Source organism: Phasianus colchicus, chromosome 1 (genome assembly GCF_987193195.1).
Source record: "Phasianus colchicus chromosome 1, bPhaCol1.hap1.1, whole genome shotgun sequence".
NCBI lineage: Eukaryota > Metazoa > Chordata > Aves > Galliformes > Phasianidae > Phasianus > Phasianus colchicus.
The window spans coordinates 193926312-193947194 of record NC_143436.1 but is presented as its reverse complement, the minus strand read 5'-3'; the positions used below and the strand labels follow the sequence as shown (position 1 = coordinate 193947194).

Genomic DNA, 20883 nt, shown 5'->3' with positions numbered 1-20883 from the left:
ATAACTGCTCAACTGCTCTACTTCTGTCATCAGAATAGCACCGTAAAATAGAGCCCGGGTCTCTGGACAACACAGACATTATGTCCTAACAGTGACACCCCACAGACTGCAAATGAACCCTCAGCAAGGACAGCAGAAGGCTTGGATCCAGACACATCTGGTAAGTCTTCCCATAAGGCCCCTGCCCAGACTTTTCCAACCACAGCTTGCAGCCTGCTCATGAGCTCTGAAAAGCTAAAAGCAAGCTCCATGCAAACATGACTGTCTGCCCAGTTGACTTTGTGTGCCTTAGAAAACCCCGTGGAAAAATTCCTTTCATACCTGTCGTGCACCACCCCCGGTTTCTAATGGATTTGTGCACTCCCATTTCCCAAAGCAAGTCAGAGCAGGAAACAGGCCAAGATCAGATGAGGAAGGGTCTGTCTACCAAATATTTCTACCTTGGTCTCCTCCCACAGATTCTTATGGACCAGTTGTTCCTGAAAATGGTATGACTGAAACAAGTCAACACTTATTTAAGGAAAAGGGAATTACTGAAGAATAGTTCATTTGGGGGGCACAAAGAAAAATAAATTTGGTTAAAACACAAGTGAGAGAAAGGGTAAATTTCATCAGATCAAATCTAAGACACAATTCTTCACTGGTTTAACTGCTTTGTTTACAAAGAGGACCAGAGTATTTCCACTTTTGAGAAAAGGACTCACATTTTCATGCTTTGAAAGCATCATGAGAACAAGTTCGTTTGCCAAGCAGATTTTGTTACTACTATGCACTTTAATTATTTGATTGTGTAAGAATCCTATTCACAGGCTAATATCCAACTTTTTTTACACGAGAAACCAGAAATAAAAATCTTCTCAGTATCTGAATGATTTCACAGCGTTAAGATAGCTAATATCCCAATTCCACAGCAAAGCATCACATATTTCTGCATCTAGAAGAGCTTGATCTATTTTTGAAGGCTGAAGGAATACAACAGCACTTGAGTTCTAGGCCTTAAAAACTCACTGTGTTTAAATAAAATAAGAAGAGTGGGTTCACAGAGCAGCTATGTCCCATTACGAATAAATACCACTTATCTAAATTTAGACAGCACTGGATCCATTTAAATGCCTGTAAGAACAGCATGCTACTGTCAAACAAGAACACAAAGCTATAATACAATGTACTGCATTCAGAAGAGCATTGATTTTTTTTGCCCATCTTTACAGAGCAAGGTGCACGTGAATGGCAGCAATGGAAAAAATAGTTAGCAGACAGGTCCTGCATCTGCCCAATTGAGCCTTCTGCTCAATCCCAGGGCAGGCTGTGTACTATTTAAAGGGAACAGACTGATGTACGAGGGCGAGATTGTATTTCAAGTTAATCATTACAATCCATACTTTTCTTTGCATTTATTTGATTTGTGGAATTACGTCTTTCAATAAAGGTCACAAGGCATGAAAGCCAATTAAGTCTAACACGTGTGAGTGGATGTCATCCCATCTTCTTTCAGGGATGCAAAACTCTACAGTTAAACAAACCTCATTATCTTGACTCAGATAATGTCTGAGATGACGCACCAGCCTTTGGCTGCCAAGTGACCTGTGCTTCTGTCACAGCAGCCAGGGCACCACATGAGAGCAAGTCAAAAACATCCTGTCCATTGAGAACCTCTGGCTTGAGTATTTTAGCAGATCCCAGCTGTCTAGATGGTCTGAGATACAGTCTCACAGACAGAATAAACAAGGCAGAAAACCGATTTCTGAAGAAATTGCTATTTTTATTTGCAGGCAAAACTTGAACAACTTCACTGCAACTATTTACTTACCAGCAGCCAACTGTACTCTGCAACACTGATTAAACAGAAAGCAGCTAAACATTTATTAATTGGTTCTCAACACTGGAAATGAGGCATGGATAACAACTTATACTATGACTATCAGAAATATCCATCAGAGTCTACATGAAAAGACAGGTTGTTCAACTTCTAACCATATTTTCTAAAGCTAGGGTTTCATTCCTCTCGTTTTCAGGAGACTTGCACCTAATTAGTTACCTAACAGTAACTAATCACTTCAGAAGGAGCTCTGTATCCCCTGTAAGTGCATGTCAAACCCCCTTGGCAACTGAGAAAAAGACACAGACCTACCTTATCTGTGATAGGCTTTACCAGTGTTTAGCTGGCTGACAGCAACTTGTCTAAAGCACCACATCTAAGGATAACCCACATTGTAAGTGTTCAGAGAACTTTGCTTTCACATGGTTCTGACTCCCTCTGCTTGATAAACTAACTTAATTTACTGGGAAAATTTGGTGTAGAGGAGCATAGCATTCCCTCATCAAAGGGAAACGTGGCTCTGACAGATTATGGCACTTTCACCCCTAGCAGTCTCAGTGAAACTTAATATCAAAAGCTTAAAGATTTTGTTTTTTTTTTTTTTAACTAAAGTCAGTATTAACTATTCAACTGTGATCACTTTGGTGGCCAGACTGAACTTAGCATTAAGTGTGAAATCCATGAAACATAAGAATTGAGAACTGCCAGGGGGAAGAAACACGACAGGAAGACTGTAGACACAAATGTAGTTTGGAATGAAAAGAAAAAAAGAAGAAAGTAATGTGATTGCTCAAGTTAAAAAGAATTTCTAAGACACAGTAAATGTGAAGAACAACAAAGAGACATTTAAGATATTACAACTATTGATAACAAACCTCTTGTCATTCCTATAAGGATGCATCCAGTATTTCCAATCCACACCAGATTCCTAATAACTAAATCTAGTTCACAGACCAGAATCAAAAGGAGTTCAGCTTTCACCTACATACATTGGCCTTTCACATCATCATCCAGGCACTGCTGCTCATTTTCTTTCTGGTGCACACTGCAGATATCTAATGGGTAACAATGGGGCACAACTGCCAAATGAAAGGATATCACAGATCAAACCAAAAACATGTAGTTTTGCTCACCCTGCCATCGCTTCTAAATGGAGCTGGCCAGAAACGGTAAGGAAGGTGGGCACATTAAAGAAGTGTTTTTTTTCCGCAGATTCCTTTGCCTCCTGTGATGTCTGCAAATAAAAAATCCACACATCAGTGTTTGAACAAAGATCACAGCACCCCATTTCTTTTTTTTTTTTTTTCCCTCCTAAGAACTTACATCAGAGTTCACCCAAACACCTCTGAGAAGGAACCCAACAGTCGTAGAGGATGTTACCCATCTTTGCTCAGACAACTAACAGGCTCTATAAACAATTTAAACAAAAGACAGGAAAACAAAAGTAACCCATGTGATAAAGTACTCTCAGAGACTTCTCTTTGTAGGGATTTGAAGTACCTAATGTGGCTGCATAGTAAAAAGTCATACTCTAAGCTGGAAACAACACAGCTCCCCACTTCCACTTTCAGTGATTTATGAGGATATGGGTTTAGGTATCACAACTTACAGAACAAGTGAACTGTTGCACATTTCACATATCATCAAGAAAGTTTAGACATGTCAACACAGAGGAAGAACAAACAGTTCTTTCAGATATTCCTCAAAATAACAGGGATTGCAAACTAGATGCAGAACAATCAGTTTTATGAGTTCAGCTGCAGAGAACTCATGAAGTGACACAGCTTCATAGGGTTTGACCACCAGCCCAAAACTTTTCAAGGGCAGTGGTGAGTTCATACCAACTAAAAGAATTTGTGACTCTTCTCTTCTCACCTCTTGTCTTTGTATGTTGGATGTATATGTCAGGAGCTCTGAATTTTACTAAAAGCAAAAAACTACGTAATGTACGTATCTAAATATGGGTGAGTTGAAACAGAAACAGCATTGCAGAAAGAAGATGATAAAATGTAAAATAACATGTCAGGAAGGACATATGCACCATTTAAAAAGCAAGTCAGAGAATACAGGCAGTGGAAGATCAGATTTTCTAGGATAGCCTCTGCATTTCAGCTCCAAGGCAGAGTAAAACATATTGTAGCTAAAGGCTCTGTCCATCCAGGAACTTGACAGAAGGTGCAGAAATGATATACCATGCTTCTAGGAAAAAAAACACACAGAATGAAAACTGTACAAACTGGATCATCTGTTGAGCACCTCCCCTACGAAGACAGGCTGAGGGAGCTGGGCTTGTTCAGCCAGGAGAAGAGAAGGTTGCAGGATGACCTAACTGCAGCCTTTCAGTACCTAAAGGAAGCCTATAAACGTCAATGCATTGAAAGGGTAGATAATAGCAGGACAAGGGGAAGTGGTTTTAAGTTGAAGGAGGGAAGATTTAGGTTGGATGTCAGAGGGAAGTTCTGTACAGACAGAGTGGTGAGGTGCTGGAACAGCTGCCCAGAGAGGCTGTGGATGCCCCATCCCTGGAGGTGTTCAAGGCCAGGTTGGATGGGACCCTGGTCTAAGATTAAACGTGGAGGTTGGTGGCCCTGCCTGTGGCAGGGGGTTAGAGCTTGATGATCTTTGAGGTCCCTTCCAAGCCATGTTGTGATTCTATGAGGGACAATTTGCTCAGCAATATTCAGATGAGTGAAACCAGTGTATCAACCTTGTCTCTAAACATAAAAACGTATTTTTCATTCTTTCCTATCAAGAAAAATAGTGAAAGGGAAGAATCTCTACCATTAGGAAGGTCAATAGCATTGCTTTGAAAATTCGATTTCAAGTCTACTGAAAAAGTGGATCTGTATTTTCCATGCTGAATACACTGTTTTAATAACATTTACAATCAGTACTATTTCTTGTTCATAGACAAGTGATTTTTTTTCCTCACTATTAGAACAAAAACCAACAGCAGAAAAAGCAATGGAATATCCTTTTAAGGCTCCATTGCTCTTCAGTCTTCAGAAAAGAAGAACTACAACAACCTGGATTTGGAAACATCACAGCACAGACATCGTATAGGCACTGAAAAATGTTTCATTTCAGCTTTTGCCTATAAGTTCTGGTCACCAGATATTTAAGTATAAAAAACTACATGTAATGGAAAATGTAGCAAGTTCAGCAATTACAAAAGAAGTCTGAAATAAATTCCATTCAAGTGAGGCATATATTCAGGTATGTCAAAGAGAAACTGAAAGACCTCTGCAATGACCTTTATAAATCATTTAAGAGTTCTTCTTCATTATTTCCCTGCTGAACACCAAGCAGGCCCAAAGACAGCAATGAGACCTTGGAGCGAAGAAAAATACAGGAGTACTCATGATAGATGATAATGCAGTGAGTCCAGTAAAGGTGATGAAGGAACTGGAGCATCTTTCAGATGAGGGGAGACAGAGAGCAGTGTCTGCTCACCTTGGAGAACAGAAAGCCAAGAGGGAGCTCATCATTGTCCACAAATACCAGAAAGGAGAGTGCAAAGAAGATGGTGCTAGGTCCTCTTGCCAGTGGTGCCCAACCACAAGAAAAGAGAAGATAAAAAAAAAAAAACACCATGCCATTCAATCTGAAGAACTTTTATTTTTTTCAAACACTGGTATGGACTAAGGAAGCTCCAGCTGCAGAGACGTTCAAAATTCAAGTGGACTGAGCCCCAGACAGCTTGTTCCACTTGGCTCAGCCTGAGCAGTAGGAGTTGAGTTGGACGATGTCAAAAGGTAATAAGTCTGTCATTTATTATTTATATATATATATATTAAAAAAAAAGCAAAAAACAATAAGATGAGATGACAGCAGCATCTCCTGTATCTCAACATCATCCCTAAGCTTTAGAGGAGTCAAAGGTTCAGGAAAATGAAAGAAACTCTGAAGATAATCTGAGGCTTTGTTGATCTATGTTCACTTCAAAATGAGTACTTCCCTCTGAGATAAATTTGAAATACTTTTCAAAGAGTAGATCCTAGAATTTTAAGCTAAGTGCTACCAGCTCAACAAAGCACACCACTGCCTCTATCCACCCTGCTCCTCAGCTTGCTTTGTCATGGGGAGGTTGCTCAGCTCAGGCTTGTTTGCCAGCCTTTGATATTCTACAACATGTCATTTTTCTCAATGAGTTGGAAGGTGTTGCTTTATGTTCTTAAAAAGCTTCACTGCTCATCACAAAGATAAAAAAAGAAAAAAACACTGTCAAAGGCCTCAGATCATACAGCAGTTTTATCTCTTCACATCATCACACTAAAGAAAAGAGCAAGCCTGCCTTGATACACAAAGATCAATGGAAGTAGGACAATTTGTTGCTGCAACCCCAGGACAGCTTCCTTTGTTTCATAGGTTTTGTAGTTCTAAAAAAGAAAACAAGGATGCAGAAGCAGGCCCCTATTGTTTTCTTCAAATAAATCCAGTGTATTTATTCAAAAACAATATGGATATTAATAAACATACAAGCATCCACATACCACAGTTCCAGAGCCATGCCCAGAGAACTAGAGAGAAGAGCCATGTACCACCCCAGCTTATCCTACTGGAAGTTTAGTTCAGTAACATTCCTTATCCCACCAGTGAAAAATCCCACCTAATCCTGTAGGATGCAACTTCTAAACAATGAGAAAAAGACAGACTAGAAGCAGGAAAAGAACAGAAGAAATCAGCCATGAAATCTCAATACTTCCCCCAAAGCCACAAACAGGATACAGCTGCCTCCAGGAGCTGGGCCCTGGTTTATTTTTGATGACTTTGTGTCATTTTTCATTCTTCATATCAGATGTAATTACAGTGAGGCAAAGGGAAAACAGACACAACAGCAAGTGACTGAAGGAAAACTGAGACACTACAGCTAAACTAGATTTATACAAACCTGCAGCCAGTTTGATAGACCTTTCAGGTCCTGAGATGTAAGCATGCACTGCAGGAAGCTGCTAGGCTGTTTCTAAGAAAAGGTGGAGAGTGAATATGGCAACTTAAATATAATTTTACTCTCCCTTCAAAAGTGTTCACTTTCCCCCACTTTGAGGCACAATCTTGATGAATGGGTGCTGTGAACTTGGAAAAGAAAATAATCACCAAATCAATCCACTCACTATCTGGAAAAGATGACTCCCTTCTCCTTTGGAAAAGGGCAGAAGGGACACCTTCAGCAAGGAGATGTCCTATAATTAGCAACTTCCCATTTCACACATGCAAATATTGACAAACCCACCAGAAGTGGTTCCTCCACTCTATACATAGAAGGACAGGCTAAGGCCAATGTTCTGAAGCGTTTATGCCCCAGATTTATGCTCAGCCTGCTTCTGTATAATAAATAACCCCATTCACAATGCCATCTCTTCACAGATACAGAGCAAGGTTGTTTTTTCATCTTCATGATGAGGAAAATGAAGCTACAACCTTGTGCTTTTATTTCAATTAGATCGCTTTGTTTCCCACTTCCACTCAAAAAAAAACCCAAACAACACAAAACCAAACCTACCTGTTACAAGTCAGGGAGGGGAAATAATGTGTTTGCTTTCAAGTTCTCTCCATTTCCTAGTCAAAAACTACTCTACCTCACAGTGGAAAGAGAGGGAGGTGGAATCTGTATGAAACATCTCTGTTTCAGAGTAAGTGCACTATAAACATGCTAGGATTTGACAACAACATCAAAGGCTTTTTATTTTCATTCTAAGTACGAGAACAACTGGATTTAGTACCTGTTTTGTTCTCCTTCTCAAATGTCTAATGATTTAATTTAAAATTATTCACTTTGATGTCAGTCTTGTATTAACTTCTACTTGAGGCAATTTGCTGTAGGAAAGTATAAACCGTTTGATTCTTTTACTCTACACAAGCATGAGAGGATAGGAGATGACTTTTAAAGCTCACAGAAATCTTTAGCTCTAGAGCAGGCCCACACCAGCACACTGCTGAAGCTTCACAGTAACACAGCTTCAACCCAGACTACCTTCTGTGATACCGTATTACAAACATGAGTGGGTTTTCCTCTTTAGATAAACTGCAGAATTCTTAACTTCAAAGAAGTCCTCCTTTCAATTCCAGCCCTAATTCTGCTATGGCCCAGTGGGAGTCCAGCTGATCAGCTGTTTCTGCTGCAAGAAACATCTCACAAAATGTACTGGAATTACAGACAGTGAAGAACCAGGTAGAGAAAAACAGAAACCAGGAAAACCAGGGAAGATGACAGCAAGCTCTCCTTCAGCTCAGTTCCAGCTTATGCTGAGCCCTGCTGAGCAGCTCTCTTGAAGTCCCAGGCTTCCAGGTACTGGCTGCCTCCCAGACTGTGACACATCTCTGAAGGGGAAACACCTGACGGATGCTAATCCTGTTGTATTTAACTGTGCTTCTCTTCCCAACAGATCCCAGCCTTTCTTGGTGCTGACAGGGTTATTTTTCAGAAGTACTGAAAGTATGGTTGGAGTAAATTTCAGTAGCAGACACAGATTTCTGGTTCCACAGGACATACAGCCATGAACTTACACTCTTCAGGGATCCAGAGTTACATTCTTCTCTATGAGCAAGTGGTAAGAAAACCAAACACTATACTCTCTCTGGATGCATTTTGGAGAAGAACAATACTTGGATGGTTCTCAAGTTTTGCAGTAAAGTAAATATTCCTTCATTTAATGAATTAGTCTGATCAGTCAAGCACTGATGTCAAATGCAGTGAGGTACGTGTGTGGGAAGAGAATCTGATACAGAGAACATATTACCTCTACTGAAGCCACTAGGTAGATCGCACCTCTTCTCAGGCGTAGAACATTGTCCAGAAAATAATAAGTCTGCAGGCAACACTAGATACAGGTGAGATACACTTCAAAGAGCTGTGGATGACAATTGAACTGTCATGCTAAGTGACTGCATGCAAAGTTCTTTTAACAGGCTGTGTGGCAGGGAATATGGCTGCCCAGGGTTTTATCAGAGCATTCCATGTCAGGAAAGTTCTTCCAGAGGGGAGAGGAGACTGCAACTTCCCCACAGCAGCTGAGGACAGTCAAACAAGGCAACTTTCCAGAGAGCAAAGTCAAACAGACAGAAAGAGACCCAGAATGTACAGAGCCTTCAACATTGCAGACAGAGTGGGAGGCTGCTGAAAATAGCAGGGAACAGAGACACAGCTGGGTCACAAAGACAAAAGGCAGGCACATTTCCTAGGGAGCAGCCCCAGAAGTAGACTGGGTCAAGTTTATTGCGATATACAAAGCTTTTAAAGGATTTTAGACTTCAGTAGAAGAAAAAAAAAAAAGACAAGGATCTCCCCTAAGGTTCTCAATGAAATTATTCTCTGATTAAATTAAAAATAAAAAGGGCTGTCTCACCTTGTTGATCCTAACTCTCCCTATTTGGAGGATTACCTTGTCCTACTTTGCATTTCACTAAAACACAGCTCTGAATATTCAAAGCTCTTCTGGACTTCTCAGTAAGTTTCTTTCAAGGAAGACAGCATAGCCAAGAGGCCTTCCTGCCTTCAGGGTTCCACAGAAAGATGACACTACCAAAGGTGCAGAAATCTGCAGGTTGGTGTTGCTGATGTTGTCTGTGTGGGTTAAGATTTGCCTAGCTGCTTTCAAACTTCTAACAGTTTCTCCTCAAACTTTTTGCTTTGAGCTGCAGAAAAAAAATCTCAAATACGAAGGGTTTCTCTGAAGTTCTTACCATCTTCTGACTTATTTTTTAAGATTTCCTCTGTTTACCACTCTCTTCCAATTTTACAGTACTTCATTTTAAAAGTATTTTCTTGAATTGATTTGCCCAGCAGAGGTGAAAGGGATTCCCCCTCTCTTTAAATCCTACTATGAGAACATCCCAACCAAAACTATGTACAGACTAATCAGCTCATTCAAAACCAAACAAAGATGATGAGGAAGCCAAATATATAAACAAACATGAATCTCACAGGATTAAGAGGTCTAGGAATCAAAGATCATATGCCTTCAAAAAGCTTTTCTCTCCTAACTCATGCTAATGCTTTCCCATCTCTTCAAGTCTCATGTGAAAATAGACTCTTCCTTTCTTTACTTTCCACCATCTCTAAAGTATACAGCAGTCTGAACAGTGGTCAGACATTAGTTAGAGGATTAAAACTACTGAGGCCTTAAAGGCTACTCAAAGCTTTCAGCTTATTCCATCCACAGCAGCATAACTGAACTGGTGATACTACCCATCTGCTCAATGGAATTAATTAAAAAGAAGTGCAGAAAAGCCAGCCTTGTCTGCTTGCAGAATGTCAGCAGCAGGTACATTTTACTACTACTAATTCCAGAGCAATAGGACATCAATTTATGTTCTGTTCACAACTGGAGGACTGGTCTTACAATCTTAAGTCCATGATTTACACACTCCCAAGGAAGAATTCATGTCCCCTAAGATTTCCACTGCCAAGGAACAGTCTTGCTGTTCCTGCAGAGTGCAGCAGTCACAGCAGTACAGCCAGCTGTCTTGGATCTATGCTAGCCAAGACCAACTTTGAGCAGAGCTCTGCAGAAAGGAAACCAAGCCCTAACTAAATTAGGCCAGATGATAAAACAGTGCTCAAAGAAGAAATAAATCAGGGAAAACTTCTCTGAAGGCTCTTCTTTGTAGAGCACACCATTCAATGGTATACTACTCAGTACTTACTCCATACTTTTCAAGCCCAGTTTCCCCAGGACTGGTACTATTTCACACCTAAGCAATCATGCTAGAGAGAGATTAGCAGTTTTTATCTTGAACTGTTTGTTAAGATCCAGTTGATACAAGTTTCAGATTCATATTTCACCACCTCAATCTACATTTGCATCAGTGCTTCTGCTACTACCAGCCACCTACGCTCCACTCCTGCTTTCAAGTGGATACAATTTGTACCAAAGACGTAATATACTGTACAGCTGCAAACTGTATAATGTTCTCATCATTAAGTGTCACTTGTTTTCACATCTTAATTTGCATGCAACAGCCTGGAAGGAACCTCTGGTAGCGTTAATGGATCTCAATTAAACAGTAACAACTTAGTTTAGCTAATCAACTCTATTGTCACAGCAAACAAAAAGCTGAGCCACACACACTGGTTTGGAAGGGAATCACTAGTAGCACAGGTTAGACAGTGACATCCTGAAGAATGAGTAGATGAAGGCTGCTTGCCATGAGGCTGTGCAGAGAGTGAAAGACGTGATCCTGCAGCAAGCAACTGCTACCTCAACAGTTTTACTTTTGCTTACAGATGATTCACCAGCAAGGCTGGAGTCAATGAGCATAAGTGGCAATGTATGTAATTGTTTGAGATAGAAAAGTACATTTCAAATATAGAAGTATAAAAAGCAGATGGAATCTCCTATGATTCACGAACGTGAATCATGAGGAATCTGTAGTGTTTATAGTTGTATACAAGTTTCACAGGCACTTTTGATACAAGATGTCAAGTACTTAAGAAAATGACAGACTGTGGCAGTAGTCTGGTGGACAAACAGAGAGAATTAGCAAGATCAGGAGACAAGGCAATTTCAGTAGGAAGAATTCCAATATGCAACAAGAGTAACTTGTAGGGAGGAATATACGTGTGAAAAGCAGTTTGGGATATTACTGACATTCTTTTAAGGAGTACTTTCATGGTTGCAAAGAAGAGCCAAGGTGAATTACATTCTTAATTTCGGAGCTAACAAATATTTTTGTATATTAGGCTGTCCTGAATGTTCCATTCCACCTCTCATTATCATATCTTCCTGCTCACTAATCCATCTCAGGGCACCAAGGATAAATTAACTCATCAATACAAAAGGTACTGATTAATGTACTAAACAAGACTTAAAAAATAATCCATCTGTTTAATTCTGTCTCAGTTATTCACTGAAGGAAAGGATTGCTATATTAAAAAAAAAAAAAATCACAGCAGAATATAAAGTAAAGGTGTTACGCAAACACTTCACCTAACCTTCAATGATTCCAAAATTGCTCTGCAAGTAAAATAAATAAATAGATCAAGAAACTCTACCCATTCCAACTTACCCCAATTTGAAAGAGTTCCCCAGCACCTTCACAGTCGTTAGATGTAATTATGGGAGTATGAATATGCACATAGCCATTATCCTGGAACAGACAGAACACTCAAAGTTAACTAGCTGAAGATATCAAGTATCAACTTCAAAGATGATCTTAACCAGGACAAATCATGACTCAGCTATCAGACCCCAACCAGGACAGTACGTGCAGCCTTTTAGGCAACTTCTGCCTCTCATGGACAAAAACAAGAGGACTACAAATCCAAGCATACTACTTGCGCTTTACATCTGTATTTCCTAAAGATTTATGCAACTACTACAGGTTTTTGCAACTGCTCATCTCCACAACACTCCCTCTAAATTGGGAAGACGTGGATCTGATGGATGGACCACTTACTGGATAAGGAAAGGGTTGGATGGTCACAAAGAGCTGTGGTCAATGGCTCAATTCCCAGTTGGAGATCAGTGACAAGTGGCATTCCCAGGGGTCATTAATGGGACCCAGAGCTGTTTAACATCTTTGTCAGTGGGATTGATTGCACCCTCAGAAAGTTTGCCAGTGTTGCAGGCTGACGTGTTGCAGTCAACGCATTGGAGGAAAGGATGCTATCCAAAGAGACCTGGACAGGCTTGGAAGGTGGGCCTGTGTGAACCTTGAAATTGAAAAAGGCCAAATGCAAGGTCCTGCACTTTGGTTGAGGCAAGTCCAAGCACAAATACAACCTGGGCAGAGAATGTATTGAGAGCAATCCTGTGAAGAAGGACTTTGGAGTGCTAGCTGATGAGAAGTTCAAAATGAGCTGTCAAAGTGAGTGTGGCTCAGAAAGCCAACTGTGTCCTTGGCTGCAGCAAGAACAGGGTGGCAGCAAGTCAAGGGACGTGACTGTCCCCCTCTACCTGTGAGGCCACACCTGCAGTACTGCATCCAGCTCTAGGGCCTCCAATACAAGAAGGACTTGTTTTCTCTTGCAAGACTGTAATGCCCAGTAAAAGGGAACCCTTCTAAAAATGAAGGTGTGCCAGCATTACCATGATACAGGCAATGATGCAGCATAACCCATTATCTTACTTACACAAAATACTAAAAACCGCCAAACAAAGAGTGCTCATAAAAGCTGAAGTATCACAGATTTTGCCAGGGTAATACAAATTCAATTCACACCACAAGCTCTGACCCTTATCATCAACTAGTTAAACAACTAGGAAAACAGGACTAGGACTTAATGCTCAAATTGAGAATCAAACTAAAATTAATTAGGACCGAAGAACTCTTATGGGCATGCAGTGTATTTTGTAGAAGTAATCTAACACAACAAAGCAAAGTCCCCACAGTCAGCTCCAAGTTACTTTGGTTACAGGGGCAAAGACCTTGGCTCGCCAGGTGCTCCTCACAGAGATCCACTTACTGGTTCTCCAACATCTTTCTGTGCAGAACTATTTGCTTTGCCTGGGAAGGACACTTTTAGCCTACCAATACGAAGTGCAGCTCTCTCCTGTATTCCCATTCCAGAGACCTGCTGGTCATGGTCCTCTCACTGTCCCATAAGACTTCAGAATACCACCCCTTTTTTTTTTTTTCCTTTTTCTTTTTTTTACAGCAACTATTAATACCACATGAGAGATGATACACGTTTCAATCTCCTTTCCACTTTCCAAATCACATAAGAGAACTTCTGCATGACCTGCAAAGGTCAGAAAAACTCTCTACAGCTCTGTAGAGCAAAAAGGCTGTGGTTATACTTCCCAGCAATCATACAACCTGACATCAAGTTTGAAACTGCAGCATTTTTGGGACAATGTAGGTGGCAATTTAAAGAGAATTCTTTCCTTCCATCAGAACTGAAAAAAGCTACAGCCATCCCTGGTGCAAGAAGAGTCGTGACATAAGCATTTGCAAATAGCAGGTCTTCCTCATCTTTTCCTCATCTCTCAACTTTACTGTAGCTGCTGATGATAAAATACTTCACCTTCTGCAATAATTCTGAGCAGTTTAAACAGGAATATGTCAGCCTGAGCTGGAATTAACTTGGAGAAGTAAAGCTTTTATCAGAATATGATGCTTTTTGATATCAGCTGGCTTCCTTGCCAGGTTTGAAATGACAAAGTTTTGTAGGTATTGCCATCTAGTGGCTCGATACCAGCAGAGACCAATTCCTAGTAAAGTCATGTTCTGTGTTATGAGTAGGCACAATGCTGAAACTAATAGCAGCTTTAACTGACACGGTATTACTATTAAGCTCTTAAAACACAATCTTTAAAATACTATACAATTTCATACAGACAAGCTTCTGAGCGAGCAAGCACGCTTTCTTCATCACAACAAGCAGAAAGTAAGAGCACACTCTGGGCCAGAAATTCAACCCCAACAATTCCAATCTGTTGAGACTTATAATAATAGGAATGCTGTGCATATGATTCTACACCAGCTAAAGCCAGTTTATTTCAACTGAAACATAAAGAACAACTGTAAAAGAAAGAGCTCCAGTATGTTAGAGGACTTGCTTTCTTACTTTATGTACCCACATGGTCTCTGTACAGCATCTGGAATCAGAGTTAATTCACACCCTGCCCACAGCTTGAGGGTGGGGACACATTCATGAAATACAGGTGTTTCCAATCCATCAGTTTGAAATGCATTAAAACAGAAGCTTCTTAATCTCAGCTAACAGTATCCACACAGACTTGCATAGAGAGATAATAAAGAATTGACAGCAATAACAGGAAGATTTGAGTCTGTTTGTCTGTTGCTTTCCAGTATCACAGATATTTCCACGTAGGAGGAGGCTACTGTCCAAGGTCACTGCTAAGAGGGAGTTAAATAATTCCTTATTATGCTGTGTTCTACAGACCACACACAGTTGCAGGCAATTATACTGCAACTAAGTGAAAGGGATAAAAATAACAGGAAAACAGGTGGAAAGACACTAAAAAGACCACCAATGTGCAAACCTCACCATCAGCAACACCCTGGTCAAGGTCTCAGTCTGACCTGGACCTGAAAAAAAACCTCCATGCAGTGAACACATGATGGCCCTTTCCTCTTAACATGTTCCTGTGAGGCCCAGCCCAGGTAGCAGTCTACATATAAAGCTCAGGACAGTGAGGACTACCTGAAAGAATGAGTGGATTGCTGCCGTGGCTTCACTGCGGATTCTCAGGAGGGCTCCAAGTGCATTGCTTCTGCATCGCAAGTGTGGGAACTGTCGGACATACTCCAGTGGGTGCCTCTCCTTTATTTTGAAGGGGAATGACTAAAAGCAACAAGCCAAGAAATACAAGAGGATGAGAATACAGAGTCCATACATCCCTATTGCCATGCGTGGAATAGCAATCTCTGCATTCTAAAACTCAATCATCATTACAGAGCGAAGAGGGGAAAAGCAATTTTTCCTCATCTTCTCTAATACTTTGTGGATGTACATTTTATTTTTTAAATTTTTCTAAGCCATGAACAGAAGACAAGTAGCAGCACTCTGAAATGCTTTATCTTTTGGAAGTTGAGCCCCTCAAAAGCCAACTGTTCAACTCAATGCTGCAATAGTGAACTGTTCCCAAACATGCTTGCAGCAGATTCTTCTGCCTTCACAATCTGGAGCAGTTAGCCAGACTCATTGCTTCCCTGATTTATCTTCTGGCCGGACTTACCAGGTAAACCACATAGCCCAGAAAACTGCTTCAGGGTGGGACAAATGCACTCATTCAGCTGCCAACATTTGCACCTGTTTCCACACAGGAACAGCACTGCTCTAGATGAGAGCACTCATGGCATTCCTACCAATTTTTTTCCTCACATGATGTACCCTACATACATTGCAGGCAAATCAAAGTCTGCAGGCATATTGAGATGGAAAACAAACAAACAACACAGTTTGAAGCACACTCTGCTGGACAGTTGGGCATTTTGGCATTCATTACCAAAGTGGTCCTACCAGCTGGACTCCCTGCTGCAGTGACATACCAAAGTATCACAAGGTCCCACCACATGAATGGCTTCAGCTTGCAGCTCCACATCTTGCATCTTGTGAGGGCTTTTGACCAGTTTCCCTTGCACTTCCACTGCACTTCCAAAAGTCAGGTCTCTATGAAATCAAAAGCAACAACAATTAACTATCTGTTAATACAAAGGCAACTGCAATTTAACAGCAAGTTAGATTTGGTTTAGGTTAGATATTAGGAGGAAGTTTTTCACATAGAGGGTGGTGACACACTGAACAGGTTGCTCAAGGAGGCTGTGGATGCCCCATCCCTGGAGGCATTCAAGGCCAGGCTGGATGTGGCTCTGGGCAGCCTGGTCTGGTAGTAGGCCCCCCTGCACATAGCAGGGGGTTGAAACTAGATGATCTCTGAGGTCCTTTTCAACCCAGGCTATTCTGTGAAATGAGAATAAATTCACACTAGAAGAATTTAGGACACTGGAGTGTTGGACAAGAGAGAGGAATATGGGCTTTTATAAGAACATATATTGATGTGAACAAATGAAGCTTATAAGAAAAACAAAAAGAAAACACATCAAGTGATGCACAGCAGGTTCCTGGACTATCATGAAACCCCCAAAGTACAACTGACAGTAACAAAATAAAGCTGAAAATCGGGTGTATTATTCTATTATCATCTGACAACAGAACAGGCATGCCTATCTAGGAAGTATGCCTACACAGCCATCTCTCAAATCAGCACAATAAGAACAGTGGTCATCAAAAACCTGGAGAACAGTCGTCCCCAAAAACAGAGTGCAATTTCCAAGCATGTCCAACAGTAGTCCAGAACACCCACACTACTACAGCTACCAAGAAAGTGAGATCCAAATTAATCTGACAGGACAAGCAGCTGAACCACAAAGCCATAGCTCTATCTGAAAAAACACAACCAGGGACTCAAACTGCAGCTGTTTCTTTCCTGTGGGCAGGTGCCAGCTGCTGGAGGCTCCTCCAACACTGTGGCACAAGAAAGAAGGTCTCAGGAGACCTCTTTGAGCACTGATCAACACACATATTTCTCCAGGTATTGCAAACTGACCCACCTACACTCCAGACTGGGATCAGCAACCACCTGGAGGCTTTCCAGAGAGCTCCCATCATTTATATGCAGGAACAAAACCTCCTTCTGGGATCGGACGGAGCGGACCCAGCCCTAAAGGTAAAAGAAAAAGAAATCTGTTATTTCTTGTCATCAACTCCGTATAATCATGTTTCTTTTTGTTGTTTTCTTCCCCTCCCCAGAAGAGCTGGACACGCCACAGCAGGCCTATTTCAGCTTTTCACTGAAATCAAAGGAAATATTTCTCCACAAGGAAGTTGAAAAAAAAAAAAAAAAAAAAAAAAAAAAACCAACAATGTCCTTTTTTTCTATTCACTTCAAAGCAAATAGGAACAAAACCTTAGGCAGAGACATCAGCTCTCCCCAGGAGTAAAGCAAGCATAACCAAGATCTACCTGCATCACTGTGCAGCTTAGAATAACGAAACCGGCAGAGTGCTTTGAAGATGAAAAGCATTTTAGCAACGTACACATTTCTATTAGTTATTTCCCTCCAGAGCACTTTTATTGCAGCTGTGCAGGAATGCACAGTGCTTTAAGTGAAAATACTCCAGGCTATTTTGACAAAGTTAGTACCAATCTTTGTTGCAGCAGCGCCTATATTTAGGTTCCAACTGGAAATGGTTCACTAGTTGTTTCTGATTACATGCCCAAAGCCATTGGACTGTTGAAACAATGACACTACAGCCAATTCATGCAATGTAAAAATGAAAATTAAAACTCTGTTGCTTCTTCATGTTTCTCTTTATGCCTTAAAAATCAACATTACCATGCTGTCTCCATTGAAAAAAAAAAAACCCACAAAAAACATTCTTACCCAATTTGAATGAAAGAATTAAAACAAGTCAGTGGTTCAGTGGGAGATGAATAGAGGTTGCGAGAATGAGGATTATTCCACCTGGAAAAGGCTCCAGGGGGATCTTTCTGTGGCCTTCTAATATTTAAAAGGGGTTTATAAGAAAGACAGAGTGACAGGACAAGGAGCAACTAGATGTAGACTGAAAGAAGATAGATTTAGATTGGGTATAAGGAAGAAATTCTTCACGCTGAAGGTGAGAAGGCACTGGCTGCCCCTTCCCTAGTAGTGCCCAAGGCCAGACTGGATGGGGCTGTGGGCAGCCTGATCTGGTGGAAGGTATCCTGCCTATAGCAGAGGCCAGGAACGGATGGGCTCAAGGCCCATTCCAGCCCAAACCAGTCTGCAATTCTACGATGCATTCTAAGAAATGAAATATGAAATAAAAGAATCTAAAATGTACAGTCAGTACCAAGACACCAAGCAGAACACAGCTAAATGCAAGGTTCTGCACTTGGGACAGGCATGTATACAGACTGGAAGGAGCAATCCTTGAGAGTAGCCTCGCAGAGAAGCACTTGGGGGTCCTGGTGGATGAAAAACTTAACATGAGCCAGCAGTGAGCCCTTGTGGCTCGGAAAGCAAATTGTAACCTGGGCTCCATCAGAAGAGGGGTGGCCAGCAGGGAAAGGGAGGTGATTGTCCCCCTCTAATCTGCTCTTGTGAAGCCCCATCTGGAGTACTGTGTCCACATCTGAAGACCCCAGTATAAGAAAGACAGCTGTTGGAGAGGGTCCAGAAGATGGCCACGAAGATGATCAGGGGGCTGGAGCACCTCCCCTTTGAAGACAGGCTGAGGGAGCTGGGCTTGTTCAGCCTGGAGAAAAGAAGGCTGCATAGTGACCTCATTGCAGCCTTCCATGACCTAAAGGAAGACAATAAACAAGAGCGGAATCAGCACTTTGAAAGGGTAGATAACACCAGGATAAGAGGAAATGAAGTTGAGGGAGGGAAGATTTAGGTTGGATGTCAGAGGGAAGTTCTTTAGAGAGAAAGTGGTGAGGTGCTGGAACAGGCTGCCCAGAGAGGTTGTGGATGCCCTGTCCCTGGAGGCGTTCAAGGCCAGGTTGGATGGGACCCTAGACAGCCTGGCCTAGGATTAAACGTGTATGTTGGTGGCCCTGCATGTGGCAAAGGGGGGCTGGAGCTTCATGATCCTTGAGGGTCCTTCTGAGCTGGGCCATTCTGATTCTATGATTCTATGAAAGGCAAGACATCCAAAATGCAACTCCCCTAGCAGCTCCTCATCTCACCAGAGCTAAGACAAAGCTGCTCTTAAAACAAAACCTGTCCACTGGGAAGTTTCCAGCTCACGTTACGATAATTCTGCAGTACCCTTACATCTCCTGCATAGGAAACACCTGCCAAACTGTGAAGGGCAGGTGCATACAAGAAATGTAGAAGATGTTTATGCCATTAAACTAAGGATTACCAGAACTTCAGCCTTTCTTTCAGCCTCACAAATTCAAATACATGTTTACCTGAGCATCCTCTGCACGTGGTTCTACTTGAAGCAGTGTTAATGCAAAACAAAAAAAAAAAAAAAGAAAGAAAACAAAGTCCAAAATGAAAGTTTGATTATCTGGCATGGCATCCTCATATTCTTATAGCTAAAGCAACAGGTGTTTAAAAGGTGTTTGGTACAATAACATTCCTGAAGCTGTTGTGCCTGTCTCCTGTATTCCAGTAAAACCCCCAGAACAGGTACATGGTTCATAATGGTATGCTTTTCTTAGTTTCCTTCCTTGCAAGGAAACAAAAAAAATCCCGAGCAAAGAAATTTCATGGCTTTTTCATCAAGCAGCACCAGGATTTGTTAAACAAGATGAGTCTTCCAGCCTCCCACAGGAAAATATGAGTGTGCCCTCAGGCTTATAACAGAACAGCAGAGGCTGTAGCAGAAGTGTTTGGACCACTTCACACCCTATCAGAAGCACTGCTAAGCGTTAGTCTCAATTCAGATCAGACTGCAACTTCCAATAACTAAAAACTATTCATAATAAGGATTGTTTTTAGCCAGATCAGTTCTCCAGCCCAGCTTAATGCAAAAGCACGCGTATCAACACAAGGGAAAGGCAACAATGAATCAAGGAAACAAAAAGGGAGTACTGCCTTTATCTATATAAAGCTCCTTCCTTCTCTATTAGGCTGTACATAATCATAGAATGGTTTGGGTTGGAAGGAACCTTGAAGATCATCAAGTTCCAACTCCCCTGCTATAGACAGGGACACCTCCCTGTAGACCAGGTTGCTCACAGCCCCATCCAACCTGGCCTTGAATGCCTCTATGGTGGGGCATCCACAACCCGTGCCAGCTGTCTCATCACCCTCACAGCAATGAACGTCCTCCTAGCATCCAGGTGTGTGAAGGAATATGGACGTGCTGCTGTTTGTCAGCGTAATCTGCTATAGGAACTGCCTTTCCCTGCACACCTCCGGGGTAATGGCAAAGCTTCACATCCGATCAAACGACCACCAAGTGATCAGGGACGGGCAGAGCCGGACAGAGACAGTAAAGGGGACCAGACAGTTTTACAGAACGCTAAAACCAAAGCCCTCAACTCCGAAGCTGAGGGCCTGGTGGCTCCTCTCCCTTTCTCTCCGGCCGCAGGTCGCGTTACCGCCTGGGAGTCGCTCCGCCGCCGCCACACACCTGCACCTTCACTTTGCCCGCCGCTTCCCGGGACCCCAACGCCTCCCGGACCCGCAGCCGAGCCGCCGGAACCCGTTGCTCCCGCGGCAGCGAGGAGGAGCAGTAGCGGAGGGCTCTCCAGCCGCCCCGGGTCCCCAGCATGGCAGCGGCAGGGCACGCCTGGTGCCCTCCGAGCGTCCCCGCCTCACGTGACCCCCGCAGCCAATGGCCGCTCGGCGGACCCTCCCAGCGCACCAATCGGAGGGGAGAGCGCCAGCTTGCAAGGACTGCCTTTTCCGCCGAGCGGGCGCAAGGCCTTCTGGGAAATGTAGTTCGCAGAGGGCGGGATCGTGGCAGTTTCACGCCCGTGGGCGGCTCTCTCACTGCCGCTCTTTAAGGAAGAGAGGGAGTAAATACTGTAGGCTCATAGAACAGCTTGGGTTGGAAGGGACTTTAAAGATCTTTCACAGAATCACAGAAACACCAAGATTGGAAGAGATCTTCAAGATCATTCAGTCCAACCATCCACCTATCACCAG

The 20883-nt window shown here is 42.2% G+C and overlaps 1 protein-coding gene across 3 annotated transcripts in view; it reads right to left on the bottom strand.

Annotated features, from left to right (window-relative positions):
• Positions 1–20541, bottom strand: part of NARS2 (asparaginyl-tRNA synthetase 2, mitochondrial) — a 63323-nt gene extending 42782 nt beyond the window's left edge. For all 3 annotated transcript variants that reach the window (XM_090134126.1, XM_031595482.2, XM_090134128.1), the window contains exons 1-6: positions 20366–20541; positions 16841–16950; positions 15779–15899; positions 14931–15071; positions 11828–11908; positions 2953–3053 (exon numbers count right to left, since the gene is read on the bottom strand). In XM_090134126.1, coding sequence (XP_089990252.1) covers positions 2953–3053; positions 11828–11908; positions 14931–15071; positions 15779–15899; positions 16841–16950; positions 20366–20506 — 695 coding nt within the window. In that variant the 5' untranslated portion in view covers positions 20507–20541. The remainder of the gene's footprint in view (positions 1–2952; positions 3054–11827; positions 11909–14930; positions 15072–15778; positions 15900–16840; positions 16951–20365) is intronic.
• Between the last annotated feature and the right edge of the window lie 342 nt (positions 20542–20883).